This window comes from Solanum dulcamara, chromosome 5, assembly GCF_947179165.1.
Source record: "Solanum dulcamara chromosome 5, daSolDulc1.2, whole genome shotgun sequence".
Lineage (NCBI taxonomy): Eukaryota > Viridiplantae > Streptophyta > Magnoliopsida > Solanales > Solanaceae > Solanum > Solanum dulcamara.
In genome coordinates, this window is record NC_077241.1 from 69,120,800 (window position 1) to 69,140,612 (window position 19,813).

A 19,813-nucleotide genomic window follows, 5' to 3' on the forward strand; every position below is an offset into this window, starting at 1 on the left:
ATTTCAATTTTCTACAACTTTCGTTTTGAGGGTTTTCCCAAATTACCAAATTATAAAGGGGTTATGGCCTCCCAAAGTCAGCATACCCGAAACGTGACTTTAAGAAAAAAAATATTTGATGGTTTCTATTTTGATTTGGCTCAAGGGTACTTCTTGAGATGTCTTTTACTTCACATAAATTATCTATATAACTAGTCATTTACAACAAATCATGTCACTTTAAAATTCAAAATTAAAAGTCTTTGAATTTATATCTGTTAGCTCACGAATAGTCCAAGAAGCAAAAATACGGAATATAACAATTATCCTACTGATGGATCAATATATATCCTATTAATAGATCATCGTCCTACCAATAGATCAATTTATATCCTATCAATAGAACAATATCGTCCTACCGATGAATCAACATATATATATCCTATCAATAGGTCTTTATTCTTTCGATGAAGCATCATCATCTGATCAATGGAGAATCATCATCCTACCAATGAAGCATCATCATTCCTATCAATGGAATATCGTCATCATATTAATGGAGCATTATCATTCTATTGATGGAATATTATCATCATTATATTGCTTATAAAAAACACAAATATCAATCTACTACATTACTTTATCTTACAAGAAACTTCACCTTTGTGTCGATATTTATGATAAGCAATGTAAAATCTAGCTTTTTGGTCATAGTGATCAACTTTCTTTATTTTAATTTTTTTTTAACTTTAAATTCTAGAATTCGGGACAAAGCAAGTATATAAATTTATAATAAAAGAATCCTAAAGTTACTAACCTAACTAAAACCAAAAAGCCTAATCAAAGAAAAATCTAAAGAAGCCTAAACCTAATTAACTAAAACTAATTTCTATATACACGTGTTAAGCTTCTATCAAGCTTCAATAATGGTGAAATTAATTGTAGAAGCTTAACAACTCGGCACTTTTGATTATATCCAGAAAAAATAATTAAAAATCCTAAAGAAAGAAAACCTACAAGTCTATTATTGACACAGTAATTTTGATTTTCTTAATAAAAAGAAATTATTAGTATTACTAGTGCACCACTATCGTTATTTTTATTGTTTTTACTATAATTAGCTATGGGAAGTCAAAAATAAGAAATTAATTGAGACAAGTCAGTATTTATTTATCACCTTCAGCAAATTCGCCGACGTTTCAGTTGCCGGTTGCTGTCTCCGATTCCGGCGACGATGAAGCTCTCGTTTTCTCTCTCTTCAAAGCCATCTTCAAACCTGAAGAAGAATCCGTCTTCTCAGACGTTCTCCGGCGACGATCCCCGCAGCTCCTCCAACCCCATCGAAAAAGAGTACCTCACGGAATTCGACCCTTCTAAAGCTGCGGCTAGTTCTACCAAAGACACACTCATAATACCTCCAAAACAGAACGAATGGCGCCCCATCAAACGGATGAAAAATCTCGAAGTACCTCTCCAAGCGGATGTCTCCGCTGCCGATCAACCACTTCAATTCGAACTTGACTCTGGCGCTGCTGTCGAACCTTCGTCAGATGGAATCTCTTACGGCCTCAATGTCCGTCAATCAGAAAATCCTAATTCCAATCCTAATCCTAACCCGAGCCTGAACCCGAACCCGAACCCCAACCCCAACCCTAAACAGACTATTGATCCGATGTTGCATAAGTTTAAGGAAGATTTGAAGAGGTTGCCAGAGCATAACGGGATTGATGAATATACTGATATGCCAGTGGAGGGATTTGGGGCTGCTTTGTTGAAGGGTTATGGTTGGGTTGAAGGTAGAGGGATAGGTAGGAATGCGAAAGAGGATGTTAAAGTTGTTGAGTATAAAAGGTGGACAGCTAAAGAAGGGATTGGATTCATACCTGAAGTACCAAAATCTAACAGTAAGGGTGAAGGAGGTGTTAAACCGATTAAAAGTAAGGGTGAAGAAGGTGTTAAAGTAGATCACAGTGATGGTAATGTTGAGAAGATAGATAGAGAAAAAGGAGGGAAAGGATTATATGCAGGGAAGGAAGTGAGGGTAGTGAGAGGAAAGGAAATGGGGATGAAAGGAAAAATTGTGGAGGTGAAAAGCAGTAGGGATTTGGTGATCTTAAAGCTTGCGGACAAAGAGGTGAAGCTTCAGGCACGGGACTTGGCTGAATTGGGTTCAGTGGAGGAGGAGAGGTGTTTGAAGAAGTTGTTAGAATTGAAGATTAAAGAAGAAAAGAGTAATCTTGATGGAGTTAGAAAACTGTCATCTGGAGGTAGAAGTAGAGACGAAGCAAGGACGGAAAGGAAAAAGGAAAGCAGAAGAAGTAGAGATGAAGGGAGTGATAAAGTATCTTGGCTTGCTAGTCACATTAGAGTTAGGATCATAAGTAAGGATTTGAAAAGGGGAAGATTGTATCTAAAGAAAGGGGAAATTATGGATGTGGTTGGACTGACAAGTTGTGATATATGTATGGATGAAACTAGGGAGTTGATACAAGGTGTGGATCAAGAATTGCTTGAGACAGCTCTTCCAAAGCGTGGTGGTCCGGTTCTTGTTCTGTATGGTAGGCACAAAGGTGTGTATGGCCACTTGGTTGAGAAGGATAGTGAGAATGAGACTGGAATTGTCCGAGATGGTGATACAAAGGAGTTACTCAAAGTGCGACTTGAACAAATTGCTGAGTATCTTGGAGATCCGAGCTATATTGGTTATTGATCCCAGTCCTAGTGTAGAATTTGGCATTGCCATGATGAGGAATTACTATTCAAATCAAAGGTATTGAAGTTGTTACTTCTTTGGCCCTCTCATGTTATATAAAAACACACATTATCTTTTCTTTGTTATCCATGTAAGTGCTTTGAAGGTTGTGTTTTTATAATTTTGATGCATGTACAAGTACTGTTGCTAATAGTTTTTCTGCTGAGAACTTTTAGTTACTAATTCAGTCATTTCATTTTTTTCTCCTATTTAAAGCAATAACAAATCTTCTATGTTTTTTTTAGAGGAAGTAAAAGTATCATTGCTAGCATTAAGTAGATTCTAGTCTGTCTCATGCCTTGAATTTGGTAGGAAAGATGGCTTGAATTTGGTAGGAAAGATGGTGAACAGATTAGTATAGTTGAAGCTGTTATCTTGTGGTTGTAGCCATACTTATGGGTCAGGGTAAAACAAGTTTTACTTATAAGAGAGGTTGAGAAAGCTCACTATGCTATACCATTGTTGGATGAGCGAAGTGGTACACATTCTTTATTAAAAATTAGTGCTAATGCTGTGACATTCAATGGAATGTGATGAAAGATTTGATTGTTGTTCCTGTGTTACAGCTACTCTTTAAATTTGTTTGGAACATTCAATTACTGAATTGGTCAATTCCGGCATATTTTGGACTTGCTTCCCCCACGTAGTCGTATCAATAGTGTTAACGTGGAGTCTCTGCTATTTTTTTTTAGATTAATAGTGCTGTCTGGCTGAAATATCTTCTGTCAAAAGACTGCTTCTACCAGATTTACGATTAGTAGCACTCTATAATGATAGAAGCAACAAGTTCTAGGGTTCTGACTTCTAAACTTACAAAATTCAGAAATAAGAAGTGTAAATTTTACAAAACATTACTCCTTCCCGTCCCAATTTATATGACACAGTTGGAATTTTGAGAGTCTACCAAGTTTTTCTTTGACCGAAATTTTTTATATGCCTTTTAGATATTTTAAGTTGCTAATTATTGTGATTTATACCACTTTTACGTAGTTTTCAAATATATAAATTTTATTTCGAAAAACTTAAAGCTTCTATGTTCGAATTCACGGCCAAAGTTTAGGAGTTTGAATCTTGAAATTCCAACCAGGCCACATACATTGGGGTAGAGCCTATAGGTGATATTTAATATCACACATTTGAACTTAAAAAATGTCATGTAGCATCTGATTAGCATGAGTCCACAAAAGATTCAGAGATTAGGATCATCATCCTTAATCTTCAGACCGTCAAACCAAGATTCAATAGAGGGCGAACCGAGTTATAAAATGACATGAATGTAGTTCTTTATTAAATTTTTTTATAAAGGTAACAGTTGTATATCAATCATCAGCTCAAAGCTGGTATCCAAAAATTTACCTCATATCCTACCCCCACAAATGTGTGTCTAGCAAAAACAAAAGATAAAGAAAAGAAGAGAAAAAACTATCCCTAGATCCTCCTTCATCTTTATAAGGATCCTAGAATGTCTACAATAGCCACAGGATCATCTATTTACTTTGAACTGCACCAATAGCCAAAAGTGATAATGCAGTTCATTTTAATCTTGTGCAAGGGGCTGCTCTTGTTTTCAAAACTCCTAGAATCTCTTCTTTCCATATGGTCCACCAAATAACTGCTGGGACAATTCTCCATCTGCTTTTGTCTGTGCTGCCACTGCCCTTCATATTCTAGCTCTGTAGAGCCTGTCCTGTTCTCCCAGGAACAGTCCAACTTATACCTGAATCGGAATATTGAATTTACTTCTTTCAAAATAAAATTCCTTCCTAAAAGCTGTATCTTCTCCCTTATAGTTTGAAAGAAGAAACAAAGAGGGAAATTCTAAGGGGGTTTCTTGATCCTTTTCAACTTCCTTCTCCTAAAACTGGCCATTCCCATTTTATCCAATTTGAAATATCCTCTAGTATCATGTGGTAATTGGTCATAGTTGTAAAACTGTTGAGCAGAATCCACTATGTGACTGTGTTTTGATTAAGTGTCTGCTGGGAAATTGGAAGTGTCTGCTGGGAAATTGGCTTCCTAGTATACATGTTTACAATTGAAAAACTCCATCATGTTGACCAATTCTTGAAGTTCCAAGATGAACTTGTTGATGCTCCAAGGTGGACTAATTTCTTGTTTAAGCCACTTAACTAATAACTCCGAATCCACCTCCAAAATGACCCTACTGTACCCATGTTGAATGCACCAGGTGATTCCCCAAATTGCTCCTTGTATTTCAGCCTGGTTATTGGAACCTTCACCTAATGGTGTAGCAAAAGCATAAATAAGATTACCTTTGTGATTTCTTAAGATGCCTCCTGCTCCAATTTTTCCTGGATTGTCTAGGGCACTCCCATATGTGTTTAGTTTAACAATGGTAGATGCGGGTTTACTCCATTTGACCTGAATTACTTTCATCTCATGATGGGATCTCTCCACCATCAGAATCAAATCATTCCAGTTACCTGGCCAGTCAATATAAGGAGATGCTGTAAATAGCAACATGTACAGATCCTTGACTATGGACAATTCAACTCTATTAGTACTAGATTTCTTTCCTCCATATTTGCTAGAACATCTATTCTTCCAAATATTCCAGCATACAATGATAGGAATGGTTTGAAGCATAAGTCTGTGAACCTCATTATTGTGGTAGTAATCCACCAATTCATCAGAACATTCCTCAATGGCATATTTTTGTGATGAATTCCCCAGCTCTTAGCAACACTACTCCAGATATGGTTGGCAAAATTCCCAGAGACAAAGATATGGTTAATGCTGTCCAACCCTGGTCTATAACAGCAAGAACAAGGAGCTGGTTCATGACCAAAAGTTGTTATTTTATCATTGGTTGGAAGCTTGTACCTGAGAGCTCTCCACAGTAAAAATGAAAACTTGAAGGGGATGTGTTTGTGCCAGATTGGAGAATCTGACCAAGTGTTGTTCTTCTTTTTCCTAACCAGTTCCCATGCAGAAGCACAAGTGAATTTTCCATGAGAATTGATTTTCCAGATTGATTGATCAGGAATGCCAGCTTGATATTTGAAGGTTGTGTTCAGAATTTTATGAACCAACTGAGGAGGAGCCTGCTTCCTCACTTTAGCCTCATTCCAAGTACCATTACTGAGAAATTTGGAAACAGCAATGGTGTTAAGTCTAGGTAGATGAATTGTGATTAGCTAATGGACCAATCCCAAGCCAATCATCCCACCAGAAATTGCAATCTCCTGATTTAATGGACCACTGAATTTGTTTTTCAGCTTCACTTCTGTTGATAAGCATGTGTTTCCAACTGAGGGAGTGTCCTTTGTCCCACTTCTTAATAACTGGATGAGCCTTTGACAGTATTTGGCTTTGATAAAATCACCCCATAAGGTCTTTTTGGATCTGAAAGTCCACCATTGTTTGTATTGTAGTGCCAGACTCACATCATCCAGGCTTTTAACTCCAATTCCATCTTCATCATAGGGATAACTCCTTTTTTCTTTGTTCCAGCCTCAGTAGAAATCAACAATAAGACACTTAATCTGCTTGAGGGTAGTGCTGGTGGGAGTTATAGCAGTCAGTAAATGAATAGGTAGAGAAAATAGTACAGATTTTATCAAAGTAACTTTTCCTCCATAACTCAAGATTTTGGATTGCCAGCCTTCGATTCTGGAAATAACTTTAGCAACCATACCAGTGAAATAAATGATCCTTTGACGACCAATATATAATGGACATCCCTAATAGGTGATAGGGCCATTTGCACTCCTGAAACCAGTGATCCTTTCCACTCTATCAGTGATGTCAATAGGAGTGTTCACAGGGATCATAAATTGCCTTTTTTCTTTGTTCATAAGCTGTCCTGAAGTAGCTTCATAGATCTGGAGAGTTTTGATAATAAGCTTCAAGGAAAACTTGTTAGTAGAGGTGAAAATAATTACATCATCTGCAAAGCTTAGGTGGTTTATTTGAGGACCCTTCTTCTCCATATGGAAACCTGTGTACAAATAATGATGGTGGAGATTATTCAACATCCTAGATAGTACTTCTGCACCAAGTATGAATAAAGCTGGGGAAAGTGGATCTCCCTGTTTAAGCCCTCTTGTGGAGTGGAAAAAACCATGCCTATTCCCATTAATGATGACTGAGTACCAGTTATTGGACTTTGTCCTCCAAGCCATGTCAATAAATTCTTCCCCAAACCCCAATCTTCTCATGACACGACAAATAAATGACCAAGACACCCTATCATAGGCTTTGGTCATGTCTAGTTTAATAACTACATTATCACCAAGATTGGGTTTTTTGATACTATGAATGATCTCTTGAGCAAGCATAATGTTTTCTGATGTACTTCTACCTTGAACAAAACCTGAACGATTCTGTGATATCAACTGAGGGAGAATAGCTGCCAATCTGGTACTCAATAATTTGGAAATGACTTTGCTGGTGAAGTTGCTAAGAGATATGGGTCTGAACTCAGAAAACTTGTTAGGATGTTCCACTTTTGGTAGAAGAACCAAACAAGCATGAGAGATGAATTTAGGGAGACCATGACCATTGAAAAGGTACTGAATAAGTTTCAACATATCTTCACTGATGATGTCACAACATGAGTGAAAAAACTTGCCATTCATTCCATCTGGCTCTGTAGCTGAGGTAGTGCTCATAGAAAACACAACTTTTTTTAGTTCATCTTTAGTAGGCATAGAACTCAGAAGATGATTTTGTTGTTCTGTGATCAGTCTAGGGATACAATTAAGCACATTCTCATTAATCCATTTATCATCCTCTGTAAAGATCTTTTCAAAATGTGAGCAAGCAGCCATTGCAATGTTGTCATCTCCCTCAATAGTATTTCCCTGCTCATCATTGATATGGATAAAAATCCTCCTCCTTCCTCTGATAATAAGCATGGAAGTATTTAGAGTTTGCATCTCCATCCTTAAACCATTAAAATTGAGTTTTTTGTTTAAGGATAGATTTTTCAGTCTTCAGGTGCTTAATGTACTGGGCATTGATATGATTAAGTTTTAGTCCTATTCTCTTCAGTGTTATCATTGATGATATCTTCTTCAGCACTTCTGATTTTATCTTCAAATTCTTTGACTGAACTGAAAATATCACCATATTGCTGTCTAGATCAGGTGCTGAGGGTATTAGATACCCTCTTCAATTTTTGATGAAAAACTCTCATAGAATTATCTTCTACATGTCTTTCCCAACACTTCCTGAAAGTATCCTAAAAAGTTACATGATCCACCCAGCAATGCAAGAATTTGAAATATTTGGTAGTAGTAGCAGCTTGTCTGTCCACACTTTCAAGAAGTAAGTGGCAGTGATCTGACCCTGTAGAGCCTAAATGGGTGACTGTAGTCAAAGGCATCACCTCTAGCCATTTATCTGTAACCATGGCTCTATCAAGCCTCTTCCAAATTCTGGCTTCTTTGTCCCTGTTATTACACCAAGTATATTTCTGACCATGAAAACCTAAATCAGTGAGACCACAAGCTTCTATCACACTTATGAATTCAAAGCTTTTATTCATATTGTATGGTTGGCCCCCCATTTTTTCTTCAATGTCTGTGATCACATTAAAGTCACCTATAGCACACCAAGGTTTGTCAGTGTTGGCAAACTGCAGCATCTTATCCGATAGATCCCTTCTCATGTAATCTTTACACTTAGCATACACAAAAATGGTGAGATAAGTGACTGAGCAGGAGATATGCTTGATTTCAAAAGTAATTTATTGATTATCTTGGTCCAAAACATTACAATCCATGTCTTGGTCCCAAAACAACCAAATTTTACTATTGGAGTTGTGGATAGCCTTTTCCATTCGTAGCTGAATTTTATAGAAGTTTAGCTGAGATTTGGTTGAAAAAGGTTCCAGGATTTCAATCATGGAAAGTCTGTGATAATCTTTGAGTTGTTGGAGTCTGTCCAGAGTACCTTGAGTATCTATACTCCTTGCATTCCAGCAAATTGTACTGATCATTAAGATTTATGAACTTTGGACCTAGTGCTGATGCTGCTCTTAGTAGTAGCTGTGATAGCAGACTTGCTTGTAAGAGTTTGTTTGTTGTTCTTGGTTTTTTCCTTTCTGACCCCTAGGCGATGAACCATTTTTCTCGGTGGCTTGTTTAATTTCATCATTGTTGCTAGTGTTCATGGTAGAACCAAAACCTCTGGTCAGATGAGCATTGGTTTCTTCATCTCCTTCCTGTTCTTCCACTTTTTGATCAGGGTCATCTTCTGCTTCTGAGTACACTATTCTGTATTCATCATTTAAATCTGCATATTCACCTTTATCAGTAGGGCTGTCATGAATTTGTAAAGGAGATGCATGAATGCCTGCTTGTTCCTTAACCATTACAAAATTTTGCTGCAAATTGTCAGAGCTCTTTTACTCCTGCATAACTTGTTTCTTTTTTAAAGCCTCCCTCCTCTTCTTACTGAGTGCCAAAGTAGATTTGTTATTAAGAAGATTTGTTTCTCCCTTAGATGAATCACAATCATTCTGAGAGGTAGCAGGGGCTCTAAGGTCACAGCTAAGGTCAGTGAGTTGGTTCTCATGCAAAACATGAGACAAATCCCTACCTTTCGACACCCCATCGTGCAGGTTAGTGGGTTTCTCCTTATCCCTTCCATCCATCCCTCCAGAAGCTTCTGTACAATCAACATTAATATTATTAGAATGGGATTTGGGTATTGGGAGCATTGAGTCAATACCTGTCTTCCTTTTTTCCTTCTTGTTATTCATTGCTATATTAGCAACTATACCTGTGCAATTTATATGGGGATCACTGGGGTTTGGGAGCCCTGAGTCAATACCTGATCCTTGCACATTTGAGTCTCATTTGTCCTTTGATTTTTCCTTCTGTGGAGTTCCTTCTTTTTTGGATTTTTCTTCTATAGCTTGAGTATTGGATTGATCCTGTTCTACAAGGTCAACATAAGTGTTTTGCACCTGAATAGTAGTACATGTCATACCTGTCTGCAATGCATTTGGTTGTTGCTGTCCATTGTCCCCTCTTTCCTGTGGAGATGTTGGTCTGGACCCTTTATTATTTTGAGTTCCTGCTTGTCCCTTGAAGCTTTTCCTTCTCTGCTCTTGCCATTGATCATCCTGTTGGTCTTTATTGTCCTCATGAGACTTATGTTGAGTTTCAGCAAGAAACTCAGTCTGCCCCTTATCCTCATTTTGTTGAGGATTTTGCAGGTTTCTCTCTCCATATCCTCCTTATTTCTGATTTTCTTCTCAGCTTCTTACTCTTTTCTTTTTTTCTGCTCCTCATCCCTTTTCTTAATAGTACAAACATATGTTTGAGTTGTTGAGTTTGTTTTTGTATGCTTGATATGCAAGGTATTCAAGTGATTATGGAAAAAAGTCCATACATTGGGTTAGAATTGATTTACTAGTTAGTAAAGTGAGGATGTTATACAGGACAAGGTGGGAGTGGCTCTGTGGCGAGCAAGATGATGAGGGAAGCGAGGTTGAGATAGCTCAGGCATGTGAAGAGGAGGCGTGCGGATGCACCGGTAAGGAGGTGTGAGAGGTTGGCTATAACTAGTTTTAAGAGAGGTAGCGGTAGGCCAAAGAAAATGAGGGGAGGTGATTTAGACAGAACATGGTGTATCTTCAGTTTATCGAGGACATGACCCTAGATAGGAATGTTTGGAGGTTGAGGGTTAGGGTAGAAGTGTAGTAGGTAGAGGAGTGTTGTCATACTTTATGTGAGATAGACATGGCGCTAGTCTCTTCTTCTCATCTTTTCTTTATTTAGTAGCATTATTTAGTATTCGCGTAGTATCTTACTCTTCATTTTTACTACTACCTATTGCTTCATTCGCTTTGTTTATCTTACTATTTTGTTGTTATTTTCCTTTCAATCCAGCTTTGATTACATTTCCTTGAGCCGATGGTCTATCGGAAACAACCTCTCTACTCCACAAAGGCAGGGGTAAGGTCTGTATACATCCATACCCTCCCCGACTCCATAGCGGGATTACACTGGGTATGTTGTTGTAAAGTGAGGATGTATTACTAATCCAGGAGAGTAACATGATTATATCTCTTGTATATTGTATTCTCACTATGAGGTATATAATACGCCACAAAATTGCTTTAGCTTGGTATTTCTAAAGGGTACGCCTCAAGTGGATCCAAACACGTTGAGCATCTACTTTGCTGATAGTATTGTATGGTCATAATTATGCTCTTTGCTAATGAATATACACTTGCATTTGAAATTGCTCTACTGTAGTATGCTGTTATGAAAGCCCCTATGATTAAGCTTCTTGGATATATCTGTGATATATTTTCGTTCAAGTTCACGAAGCTTGTGGTGGACTCTGCAGGAAATACTGGATCATGAAGGTGCTGCGGTGGGTCACATTTGCTGAAGAAGACTCTCATGTTGCTTATATATGAATTTTAGCTCATCCCGATGGTACATTTTGTATCTGCCTGAATTTCTTTTATACAAGGGTTCTAATCCGTACTGCTGAAGTATTACAATGAGAAGCATTTTTAGAAGGCCCAAATATTCTCAGTATTCTTACTGTCTCTGTTTAGTCACACGGGAGAAAGTAAATATCTATTTGTGCTACTTTATAGACTATTATGTGGATGTGGTAATCAAATTCTTCGTAATTCAGTACATTACATTCAAAATGGAATTTTTCAGACAAATTTTGGAATATAGAACTAATTGTATGGGTCATATTCAAGTACATCAGTGGACACAACATTATGAAAAAAAATAGAAATATTGTGGTATAAACTAGGAGGCCAGTTTCTATCTCTCCATAAATACATTAAGCTACATAGATAACATGGAACTTCTAATGAAAGCCCTTTTCACTGGGCATGTAAGTTGTAATTAAAGCCCTTCATTTAGCTGTTCCAATTCGCACCAAGATGAGAATTCAGAAGTCCAAAGTTCCACACTGCTTGCTTTGTAAACTTTGTGTCCCATTAGTTTGTTTCACATTTGTATTACGTTCGCTATTGATCCCCCGACTTCTCCCGATGCCTAATTTTGGTAAACCGCGATTGAGGCCCTCCAGCAAGACACATGCTTTGCACCATTTCTGCATATTTACACAAGAAATGGACCAGTCAGTTAAATGCAAGTACTAACAAGTAGCCTATTCTGTACAAGAATAAGTTACTAGTAAGAAGATCCCAACAAAAAGGAAAAGTAAATTTATTAACAAATATAAAGGACAAGAAAAGCAAGGAAAAACAAGTCATTACAGAGTGGAACTACAAAAAAAGATCTTTGCAAGCTGATAAGCTAAAAGACTGTTGATGACTAAAGGAATCTGTCATATGAGAGCGACAGCAGTAGGTCTTATCTCAACACAGATTAACAATTCTTCGAGAGAAACCTTAACCAGTCAAGTTTGCTATTGCAAAGGAGACAGATGGATCATAGTACAATGACAGCATTAACATCTTGAGTCAGTAATCAAGAGTAAAGGGAAAGCATACAGATCTCCTGAACAAGTTATACTTCAACATAGATGCTAGAACTCTTGAGTATTGCAAAATGCAAGGCAGTAGAAGAATCATCTTTACCTGGCTGGATATATAACCACATCTTTCACAAATTCCCTGTTCTGGCATTTTTGTAGAGGTGGAGATCCGAAAGTCTTCACCTGATTTGATAATGTCGAGAATGGCTCTTGGTCTGCCACCATGATAAATTAGTTATTTGTCAATAAAAAAAGCAATTTGCGAAGACTACTTATAGTTACACAACATAATCGTCTGAATTTTTTTCTTTTTTGGAATAATTTAAACTGGGAACTACCTCATCCTTTCTAAATCTTTAATGAACTCACGAGCAAAACCACGGTAAGCATTAGGGGAATATATACCTGCATTTTCATACAGCTAACTTTTTAGGATGAAGCACAAGGATATGACATAAAGCCAAAACAAATTAGCGAGACAATTTCAGTGTTAGATCATGGTATCAACACAAAAAGGAATCAAGCACTTGCTCTGCCACTCGCTCCAGACAATTATATTGAAGATCTGTTTGACATGTGCAGTGCAGAGGAAGCCAAGGACATTGAGTGCTCAGACCTTCCGAATATCTATGAAAAAGAAATGTCCCATAACCGGGAATGAAAAGTAAAACCCTAATAGATAGATGGGAAAGGCCTGGCATTGGTAAAAATTTCAAATATAATATAGACATTATATGTTTGTCATACAAACAAACTATTTTTTTGAGAAAAAGTCGTACAAAAAAATGATTACTGATATAGATGATCATGTGCTGTTGTTTAAGTGCAAAAACGATACATAATGGAGGCAGTTGCAGATTAAAAAACATCCAAATTACTACTTTCTCTGTCCCATTCCTATTGATTAGGTTAACACTTGCAAAACTTAAAGAGTAAAATAGTGTGGATATATTATTATACTGATATTGAAAAGAAGAGCTTAAAATAATAGCTCATATAAGTGGAACTATTGGTCAAAAATATCATGTCAATTACGGAACAATACAAGTTTGTATAGGTCTATATTGTTGGATCTTAGGGAAAAAATGTTTATAATGGTTAAGAAAGAGGTCGACTTTTTGCTATGGACTAAGCTAAGAACTAGGTCAATCAGAGTAGGATGGAAGGAGTACTCGAGTAGTTCAAATACTGCTATTACACATATTCTAAACAAAACATATTTTTGAAGTGTCTTTTTACAATGTAGATAGTATATGTTATGTGACTATCATTATGTTCAACAAAAGCATATAGAATGAGCAGATGTTTAGCCATAAGTCAGCAAGAAACCTTTGCTTTTGGGGATTATTCTCTTGAAAAGTACAATACATAGGTCAAGATGGAGCATGATACCGACAATTTAGTTTCTCTTTTATCCTTTATCTATTTTCTGATGTATACAACCAGAAACGGATTTAAGGTTCTTGTTCCTGTATTCTAGATAATTTCTGTACCCAGCCTTCTACATTGAATTGAAATATTATTTCCTTTCAGATACCGAATGAAAATCTTAAACATTGAACTATTCTAAGATGTAGCAATTTTAACACGTTCATATTATCTCATACCCCACCTCTTATACAGCACCTGGGCATCTTTCCATTGTACTGGGAGGAAAGAGAAGGAGAGATTGACGTGGACAGACATGAAAACTACACACATTAAAGTGCTTTCAGCAAAGAGAACGTAAATACTAACAGCAAATAAAGAAGACCAGAAATCCTAGTCCTAGTATTAGAACTGAAAGTTGAAGGAAGGAAAAGATGCTTACATTCTGTAGAGAAGTAGTCCAGCTTTTTAAAATATGCATACGTAACAGCAAGTTAAGGCGGCACAGTCATAAGTGATCACAATCAGAAAGCTATGATATTACGAAGGAAGATGCAGCCCCTTGGGGAATATAGTACGGGGTAGCCCAATAAAATACTATCAAAGAAAAGGATATATGACAATTTCCTTCTCATATGTGTATTTGAAGGGCTTGCATCTCGGTATTGGCCCATCTTCTCCGGTAATTATCGATGTGCATCTACTCAACCTGGTTTGTTAGCGGTATGAAACCTGTCAATAATTTTGGGAAGAAAAGAAGGAAGAGAATCATACAAGAGAACTATCTTACAATTATTTTTACCTTGCAATATCACCTCGCAAAATATTTAAAAGGACTGTTTCAGCGATATCATCTGCATTATGTCCGGTAACAAGCTTGTCTACCTTTAGCAATGCAGCACCTCGATCAAGGGCCTTACAAGACAAAAACTAATCAATATGATATCTATATTACCACTTTCAAAGAAGTATCATGAAACTGCAACTGCTAGTGGAAAAGAAAGCATTCCAAACATATTTACAACAAGAAGAATGCAAGGAAAGACACTTCAAAAGACTGGACTAAGCTTGGTCATTCTCATAGGAGAAACAAAAAATTATGTCAGCCAAAGAGTAGAGTTCCAAAATATTTCAAAAGCTGTTTTGTACTCTTGCGTACAACTTTTGTGCAACAACATATATTACATAGAGATTTGCTGGGAAGGTGCAAATTGTGTGCCAGATGTTGGAGAGTTTTATGCAAAATATAATCCTCAAACCCAAAGGCAAGTGTGTCGAATTACCTGCCGACGAAAAACACCACAAAATGTGCAGTTGTTCTTCAAGCCTATCAATTTCACTATTTCATCCATTGTCCACCCATACAACTCACTGTAGGAAACTACTTTTAAAGGAAGTCCATACTGCAGGAAGAGAAGATAGCAGCGACATGGTTGTAATAAATTGAGAAGACATAGAAGTTAAAAAATTGCAAGTTAAAAAATCAAACTCATCTAGTGTAGAAACTATAGATGCTGCAAAGCCACTGTAACACTTGGAAAATGACAACTACAGATACTAAAGTGACACTTAAGTAACTACTGAAAATTATAACAGAAGAAAGCGATCATGAGAGGAGAAAAAAGCTATAATCAAAGAACCAAAAGATATTGGTGGAAGATGAGAGCTCCTCAATTTAGAACAAACAACAACTATGCCCTAATCCTAAGTTAGTAGTGGTTGACTATATGAATTACAATTTTTTAATATAATTGTGGTGTATGGGTCGGCTCGCTTGCATCTCAACTAATTCCATGAGGTACTGGCTACCTCCCACCAGCACAGGTACCGAGTAACTCTGAAAAGGCAATTCCATAGAGAAGTTCTTCCATTTCTACCGACATACAAATCTATAACAAGATTTAGAAAAACTCCTTGCAAACTTTGGACTTAATGCAAGCTTACCAAACATGACTAAGCCATAATACCAACTATTTGGTATCCTCAATGTCATTTAGAGGGAAAAAAAGAGAGAAGAAAACATCAGAGGGATGATGTTTTCAATTTTGACTCAGTAACTGCTAACTGCTATGCCCTGGAAAGGGATATGAAAATAGAAGCACTCAAAAAATTTGTACACCAGCCAATGTGAATATATGAATTTCCTGCAATTCTAGTAAAGAAACGGATTATGAATATCTTGACAAGTTATGGAGTTCAAATTTAGTTGTGATCATAAAACATATAATTCCATAAGCCAGAGAACATTTGCAAATAGCAAGTTCCTATTGAACATCACTGAATCTAGAGGTAGAAAAGAGTAACGATCATCCATTTTTGCATTGTCTTGTCTGTGACCACACAAGACACCATTCTTGCCCTTGCTGCATTGGATGAGATGGTTCAAACTGAGATGCTGGTAAAGGAAGAGAGGTAAAACTTTGGGATTTTTCTGCTGTTTGACAATAATATAGGAAATATAGTTGTATTCCAAACACCTTTACAGATGATATTTTCTAATAAAGTAGGCTAAGACAAGATGGGTTGATGATTCAACTGCAATATTCATATTTGAAGTTCGTTTGGACTAGATTAGGCACTATGGTTTACAAAAGACAAGGTTCCATTCCTCTTCTCCATCAAAGCATTGTAGCATCTAGCACAAGAGGGCTAAAACAAGCTAATGTCCCAAGACATACACAGACTATATTGAAACAAGTGACATAAGCTGGCCTTCGTGCATTTTTTCTCTCACAAGTTAGCAACAAAAGTCAAAGATAAAGATGAAACATAGGAGAGATCACAGAGTCAGCAGTTATTTAACGAGACCTAGGATTCAAACTGACAGTTTAACAAGATTTTTAATCCTGCCTGTATTTCATTTCTTTTGACTGTCTCAAGAGAGTCATCCCTGTAACCAGTTATGCCTTCATCCACTGATAGTAAGAAGAGATCCAATCCATAGTTGTGTCTACGGTTCAACTCTGAAATTACATATGCAAGCACTGTTGAATCTGCAAACAAACCCGATTACCATCACAGCTGAGATTAATTCCATCACAGAAGAAGAAGAAATGCTCAAAATGAAACAGCATTTATCACATTTCAGAAACATTCTGTGCAAACTCAATTCCAGTTCATCGAAAAGCTCTACAGCAGAAGTACAGTAGCCAGGGTGAAGACATACTAACTTTTGACAAGCTTAATGGGGTTTGCAATATACGGTACAAATCAATGTTTATTAGTGGTAAGGGATAGTAACTCGGGCTAAAAACAAGCTTAAGAGAGTAACAGAGTTAACCTCGAAGTACGTGCGGTCCCACACATGAGTAACAGGACCATTGGAATACTTGTTCATGACTAGGATTCAAATTGGAAGGGAGTTGGATGAAATAAGTTTCCCAATGGACGAGAGAAGCAAAAATGGTCCCAAGTACGAGTTGGTAAAGCAGTGCAATTAGGCCCCATGGCAGCTCCATGGCAGGAGAAAAGTTTACCCAGCAAATGTTATAAAGAAGGATTGCAGGGAGAGAAAAATACTCTACTTTCAAACTTGGTTAAGAGCTTTTGGAGGCACTTCAAGATACTCAAAAGGTGAGTAACACAACTATCTACATAGATTTTTAACACTTAATCATGCTCCTAATAACACATCACCTGGCTAATCACTAGATTCCAAGAAACATCTTCAAGAACCCGAGTGCGAAAAATCTAGGGTTCTGTGAGAACTATGATAAAGGTAAATTCTTCTACTCCTTAGCATTAAAGTTAAGATCTTTTGATCGTATCACGCCTATAGAATACAAGAACTGATGGAGTTGATAGCGGAATTAACTATAAGCTCTAAATGGCTAAATGAGACTTTGATGGGGTTGAATGAATAGTTTGGGTTACTGGTTTTAACCACTTAAATTGCAGATTTTGAAGAGTTTTCTATGCGAGGTTGTTGAGAACTTGAGGAAAAACTTGGACAGTTAATTCGAGGTAAGTTCAGGACTTGAGGTTTCTTTCCTAAGTCAAGGGTTAGATTAGGATGTGCATATTAAGTGTTTGATGGGATGCCTACATGTATAATCCAAGACTATATGTTTATTCTAGCGACCATATGATTTTTTGTGCTTAAATTGTTTTCCTTACACGTGCAATACATATTACTTATGTATTGCACGTGTAAGGCTAACAATTTAAGCACAAAAAAATCATAGTTATCTGATGAACCTATTTATGTGCATATGTTTGCTCATTACTCAGTATGACAGACAATGATTGTGATGTGATTTAATTTCATGAGGTGTTCTAGTTACTTGCTTATATGAAGTTATCTGCTTCTGTGCAATTGTTTGTATTGCTCACACTTTCGGTTAGATTCAGATTAATGTGATCACGTTCATAGAGGGAGAAGTAGTCAACCTTCCCGAGTATGACAGATGGTGGCCAGAGTTAGCTATCCCATGCTTGCAGGTGCTAACACACTCAGATGGGTGCAGCTTGATTGAGCTACCTGATGACCCCATATGTGGATTGAGCATGAGGGAGCATAATCAGAGACGCCATTAACGCACTCACATAGACCGAGTTTGATGGAGCTACTTGATGGGTCCTCATACGGGTTGAGATTGAGTGAGCAAAATCAGAGCCCCACAACAAATTTAGCAGTACTGTGAGTTTCCTAGATGCTCACGTACGCAGGGTCACCATGTGTAAATCTTTTCAAAAAGTTATTCCTTTTTTAAAAAATAACTTTAATTTCAGTTATCACTTTCAGACTCAATTTTCAGCTTCAATTTCAATTATCAGTTCCAAACTAAGTTTTCAGATCCAATATCAGCTAACATGTTTGCAGTATTATATTTGAATTACTTGTTTCACTTCTTGCATTTCATTATGATAATAAATATATAGCCCAGACTAGTCTTGTCCTCTGCTTAGGGAAATTGACAACGAGACTTACCAAAAATCCTTCAAAGCTACTTAGCACGTTTGGGCCTGCCATGTCGTGTGGCAAGTATTGAGAAAGCAGGAAACAGAGCGTATGGCTAGAAGCAGAAATTCATAGATTCAGTGACAAGCTCCACTGATTCTTTTCAGCATCATCAAACTCTTCCAGATTTCCATTTATTTTAGATGCTATATTATTCCCGAGGAAACGCCTCGAAGGTTTTGTATTCATATTTCAGTCTTTAGAGGCTCATAACTTGTTAGTAGATTTTAGCTTTCCAATATTTTTTATGTTATTATTTAGTCTTTCAGGCTTTACTTATTGCAGACTTGGATAACATTTATTGTTGTGCTAAGTTCATTAGTAGTCATAAAACATTAGAACGGGTTCACATATCGTCTACAGACGCACAAATTCTTTCAAATAATTGCTTACAAACCTTTTCCACCCGAAGCTCCAATAGCTATGCGTTCCCCAGGCTTGAAAAGCTGATTATCCACAATAACCCTATGAATCTCATCTTCAAACACTATATAAAAGCACTCCCTGCATATCTTTTCAGATAAAGAACAAAACTTTAGCACTTTCAAAAAAAAAAAAACACAGTAAAATTGAGGGAGCGTGAGAGTACTTGTTCAAGGGTTTTAGGGCGTTTCAAGGCGGCGCGTTTTTCATTACAGAGAGTACACAGTCGGCCTTTTGGCTTCGCCGGCTTCTCCATCTTACACGCAAAACTACTAATCTGATCTCAGGGCCCAGACTGGTACTCTACAAATTTTGATTAATATATATTAAAATATATTTTTTCAATATGAGAAAAATGTATAGCACTTTTTTTTGGCATAATTATTGTTATATCTCTAAAAGAAAATTATTTATCAAAGAGAATATATTAACGTCAGCATCATATATTATGCGCGAAATTAAAAAGAAAAAAATGGGTAAAAGGATAAATATTTTGCATCATGAGTCTATTAAGATAAATAATTTGGATTAGGTCCAATTTAGATAAATAGTTTCACAATTGATCTATTAGGTGTTTTCTTATTTTTTTATATATAGTTTTTGAATCAAAGTTTTAATTTTAAAATATTAAACTAGAATTTTCTTCTTAAAAAAATTTGGACGCCTAAATTCATTCATTTCATGTTGGAATTTCATAATTTAAGAGTATTTGTTAACGATAATGTCAGAATCAAAAGTATAAGAGAAGACAAAATAAGAGCAACTTTCAACAACACAGAGTCAAATTTGAATGTTAAAAAAAATATTTAAATTTACTTTTAAACTTTGTGAAATGATCTAAATTCACCTTACGATAATAATTGGGATAAAATACACTCACG

At 36.6% G+C, this 19,813-nt stretch overlaps 2 protein-coding genes across 4 annotated transcripts; one reads left to right on the forward strand and one right to left on the reverse strand.

Moving 5' to 3' along the window:
* The first annotated feature begins 1,090 nt into the window (after nucleotides 1–1,090).
* On the forward strand, nucleotides 1,091–11,256 carry LOC129889507 (protein MOS2). Of its 3 annotated transcripts, none has more exons than XM_055964822.1 (3): nucleotides 1,091–2,749; nucleotides 10,597–10,716; nucleotides 11,060–11,256. In XM_055964822.1, exon 1 carries the CDS (start codon nucleotides 1,214–1,216, stop codon nucleotides 2,687–2,689), a length of 1,476 nt encoding a protein of 491 aa, XP_055820797.1. In that variant the 5' UTR covers nucleotides 1,091–1,213; the 3' UTR covers nucleotides 2,690–2,749; nucleotides 10,597–10,716; nucleotides 11,060–11,256. The 3 variants fall into 3 exon arrangements, with proteins under 3 accessions (XP_055820797.1, XP_055820796.1, XP_055820795.1); XM_055964821.1 differs by having other exon boundaries at nucleotides 10,597–10,667; XM_055964820.1 differs by lacking the exon at nucleotides 10,597–10,716.
* Nucleotides 11,257–11,368: 112 nt separating this feature from the next.
* On the reverse strand, nucleotides 11,369–19,249 carry LOC129889508 (cytoplasmic tRNA 2-thiolation protein 1). Its single transcript, XM_055964823.1, has 10 exons — nucleotides 19,099–19,249; nucleotides 18,907–19,021; nucleotides 16,400–16,542; nucleotides 14,833–14,952; nucleotides 14,352–14,464; nucleotides 14,166–14,258; nucleotides 13,992–14,032; nucleotides 12,520–12,586; nucleotides 12,285–12,396; nucleotides 11,369–11,794 (listed from the first exon to the last, which is right to left on the reverse strand). The coding sequence occupies exons 1-10, from the start codon at nucleotides 19,186–19,188 to the stop codon at nucleotides 11,630–11,632; spliced, it is 1,059 nt and encodes a 352-aa protein (XP_055820798.1). The 5' UTR covers nucleotides 19,189–19,249; the 3' UTR covers nucleotides 11,369–11,629.
* Between the last annotated feature and the right edge of the window lie 564 nt (nucleotides 19,250–19,813).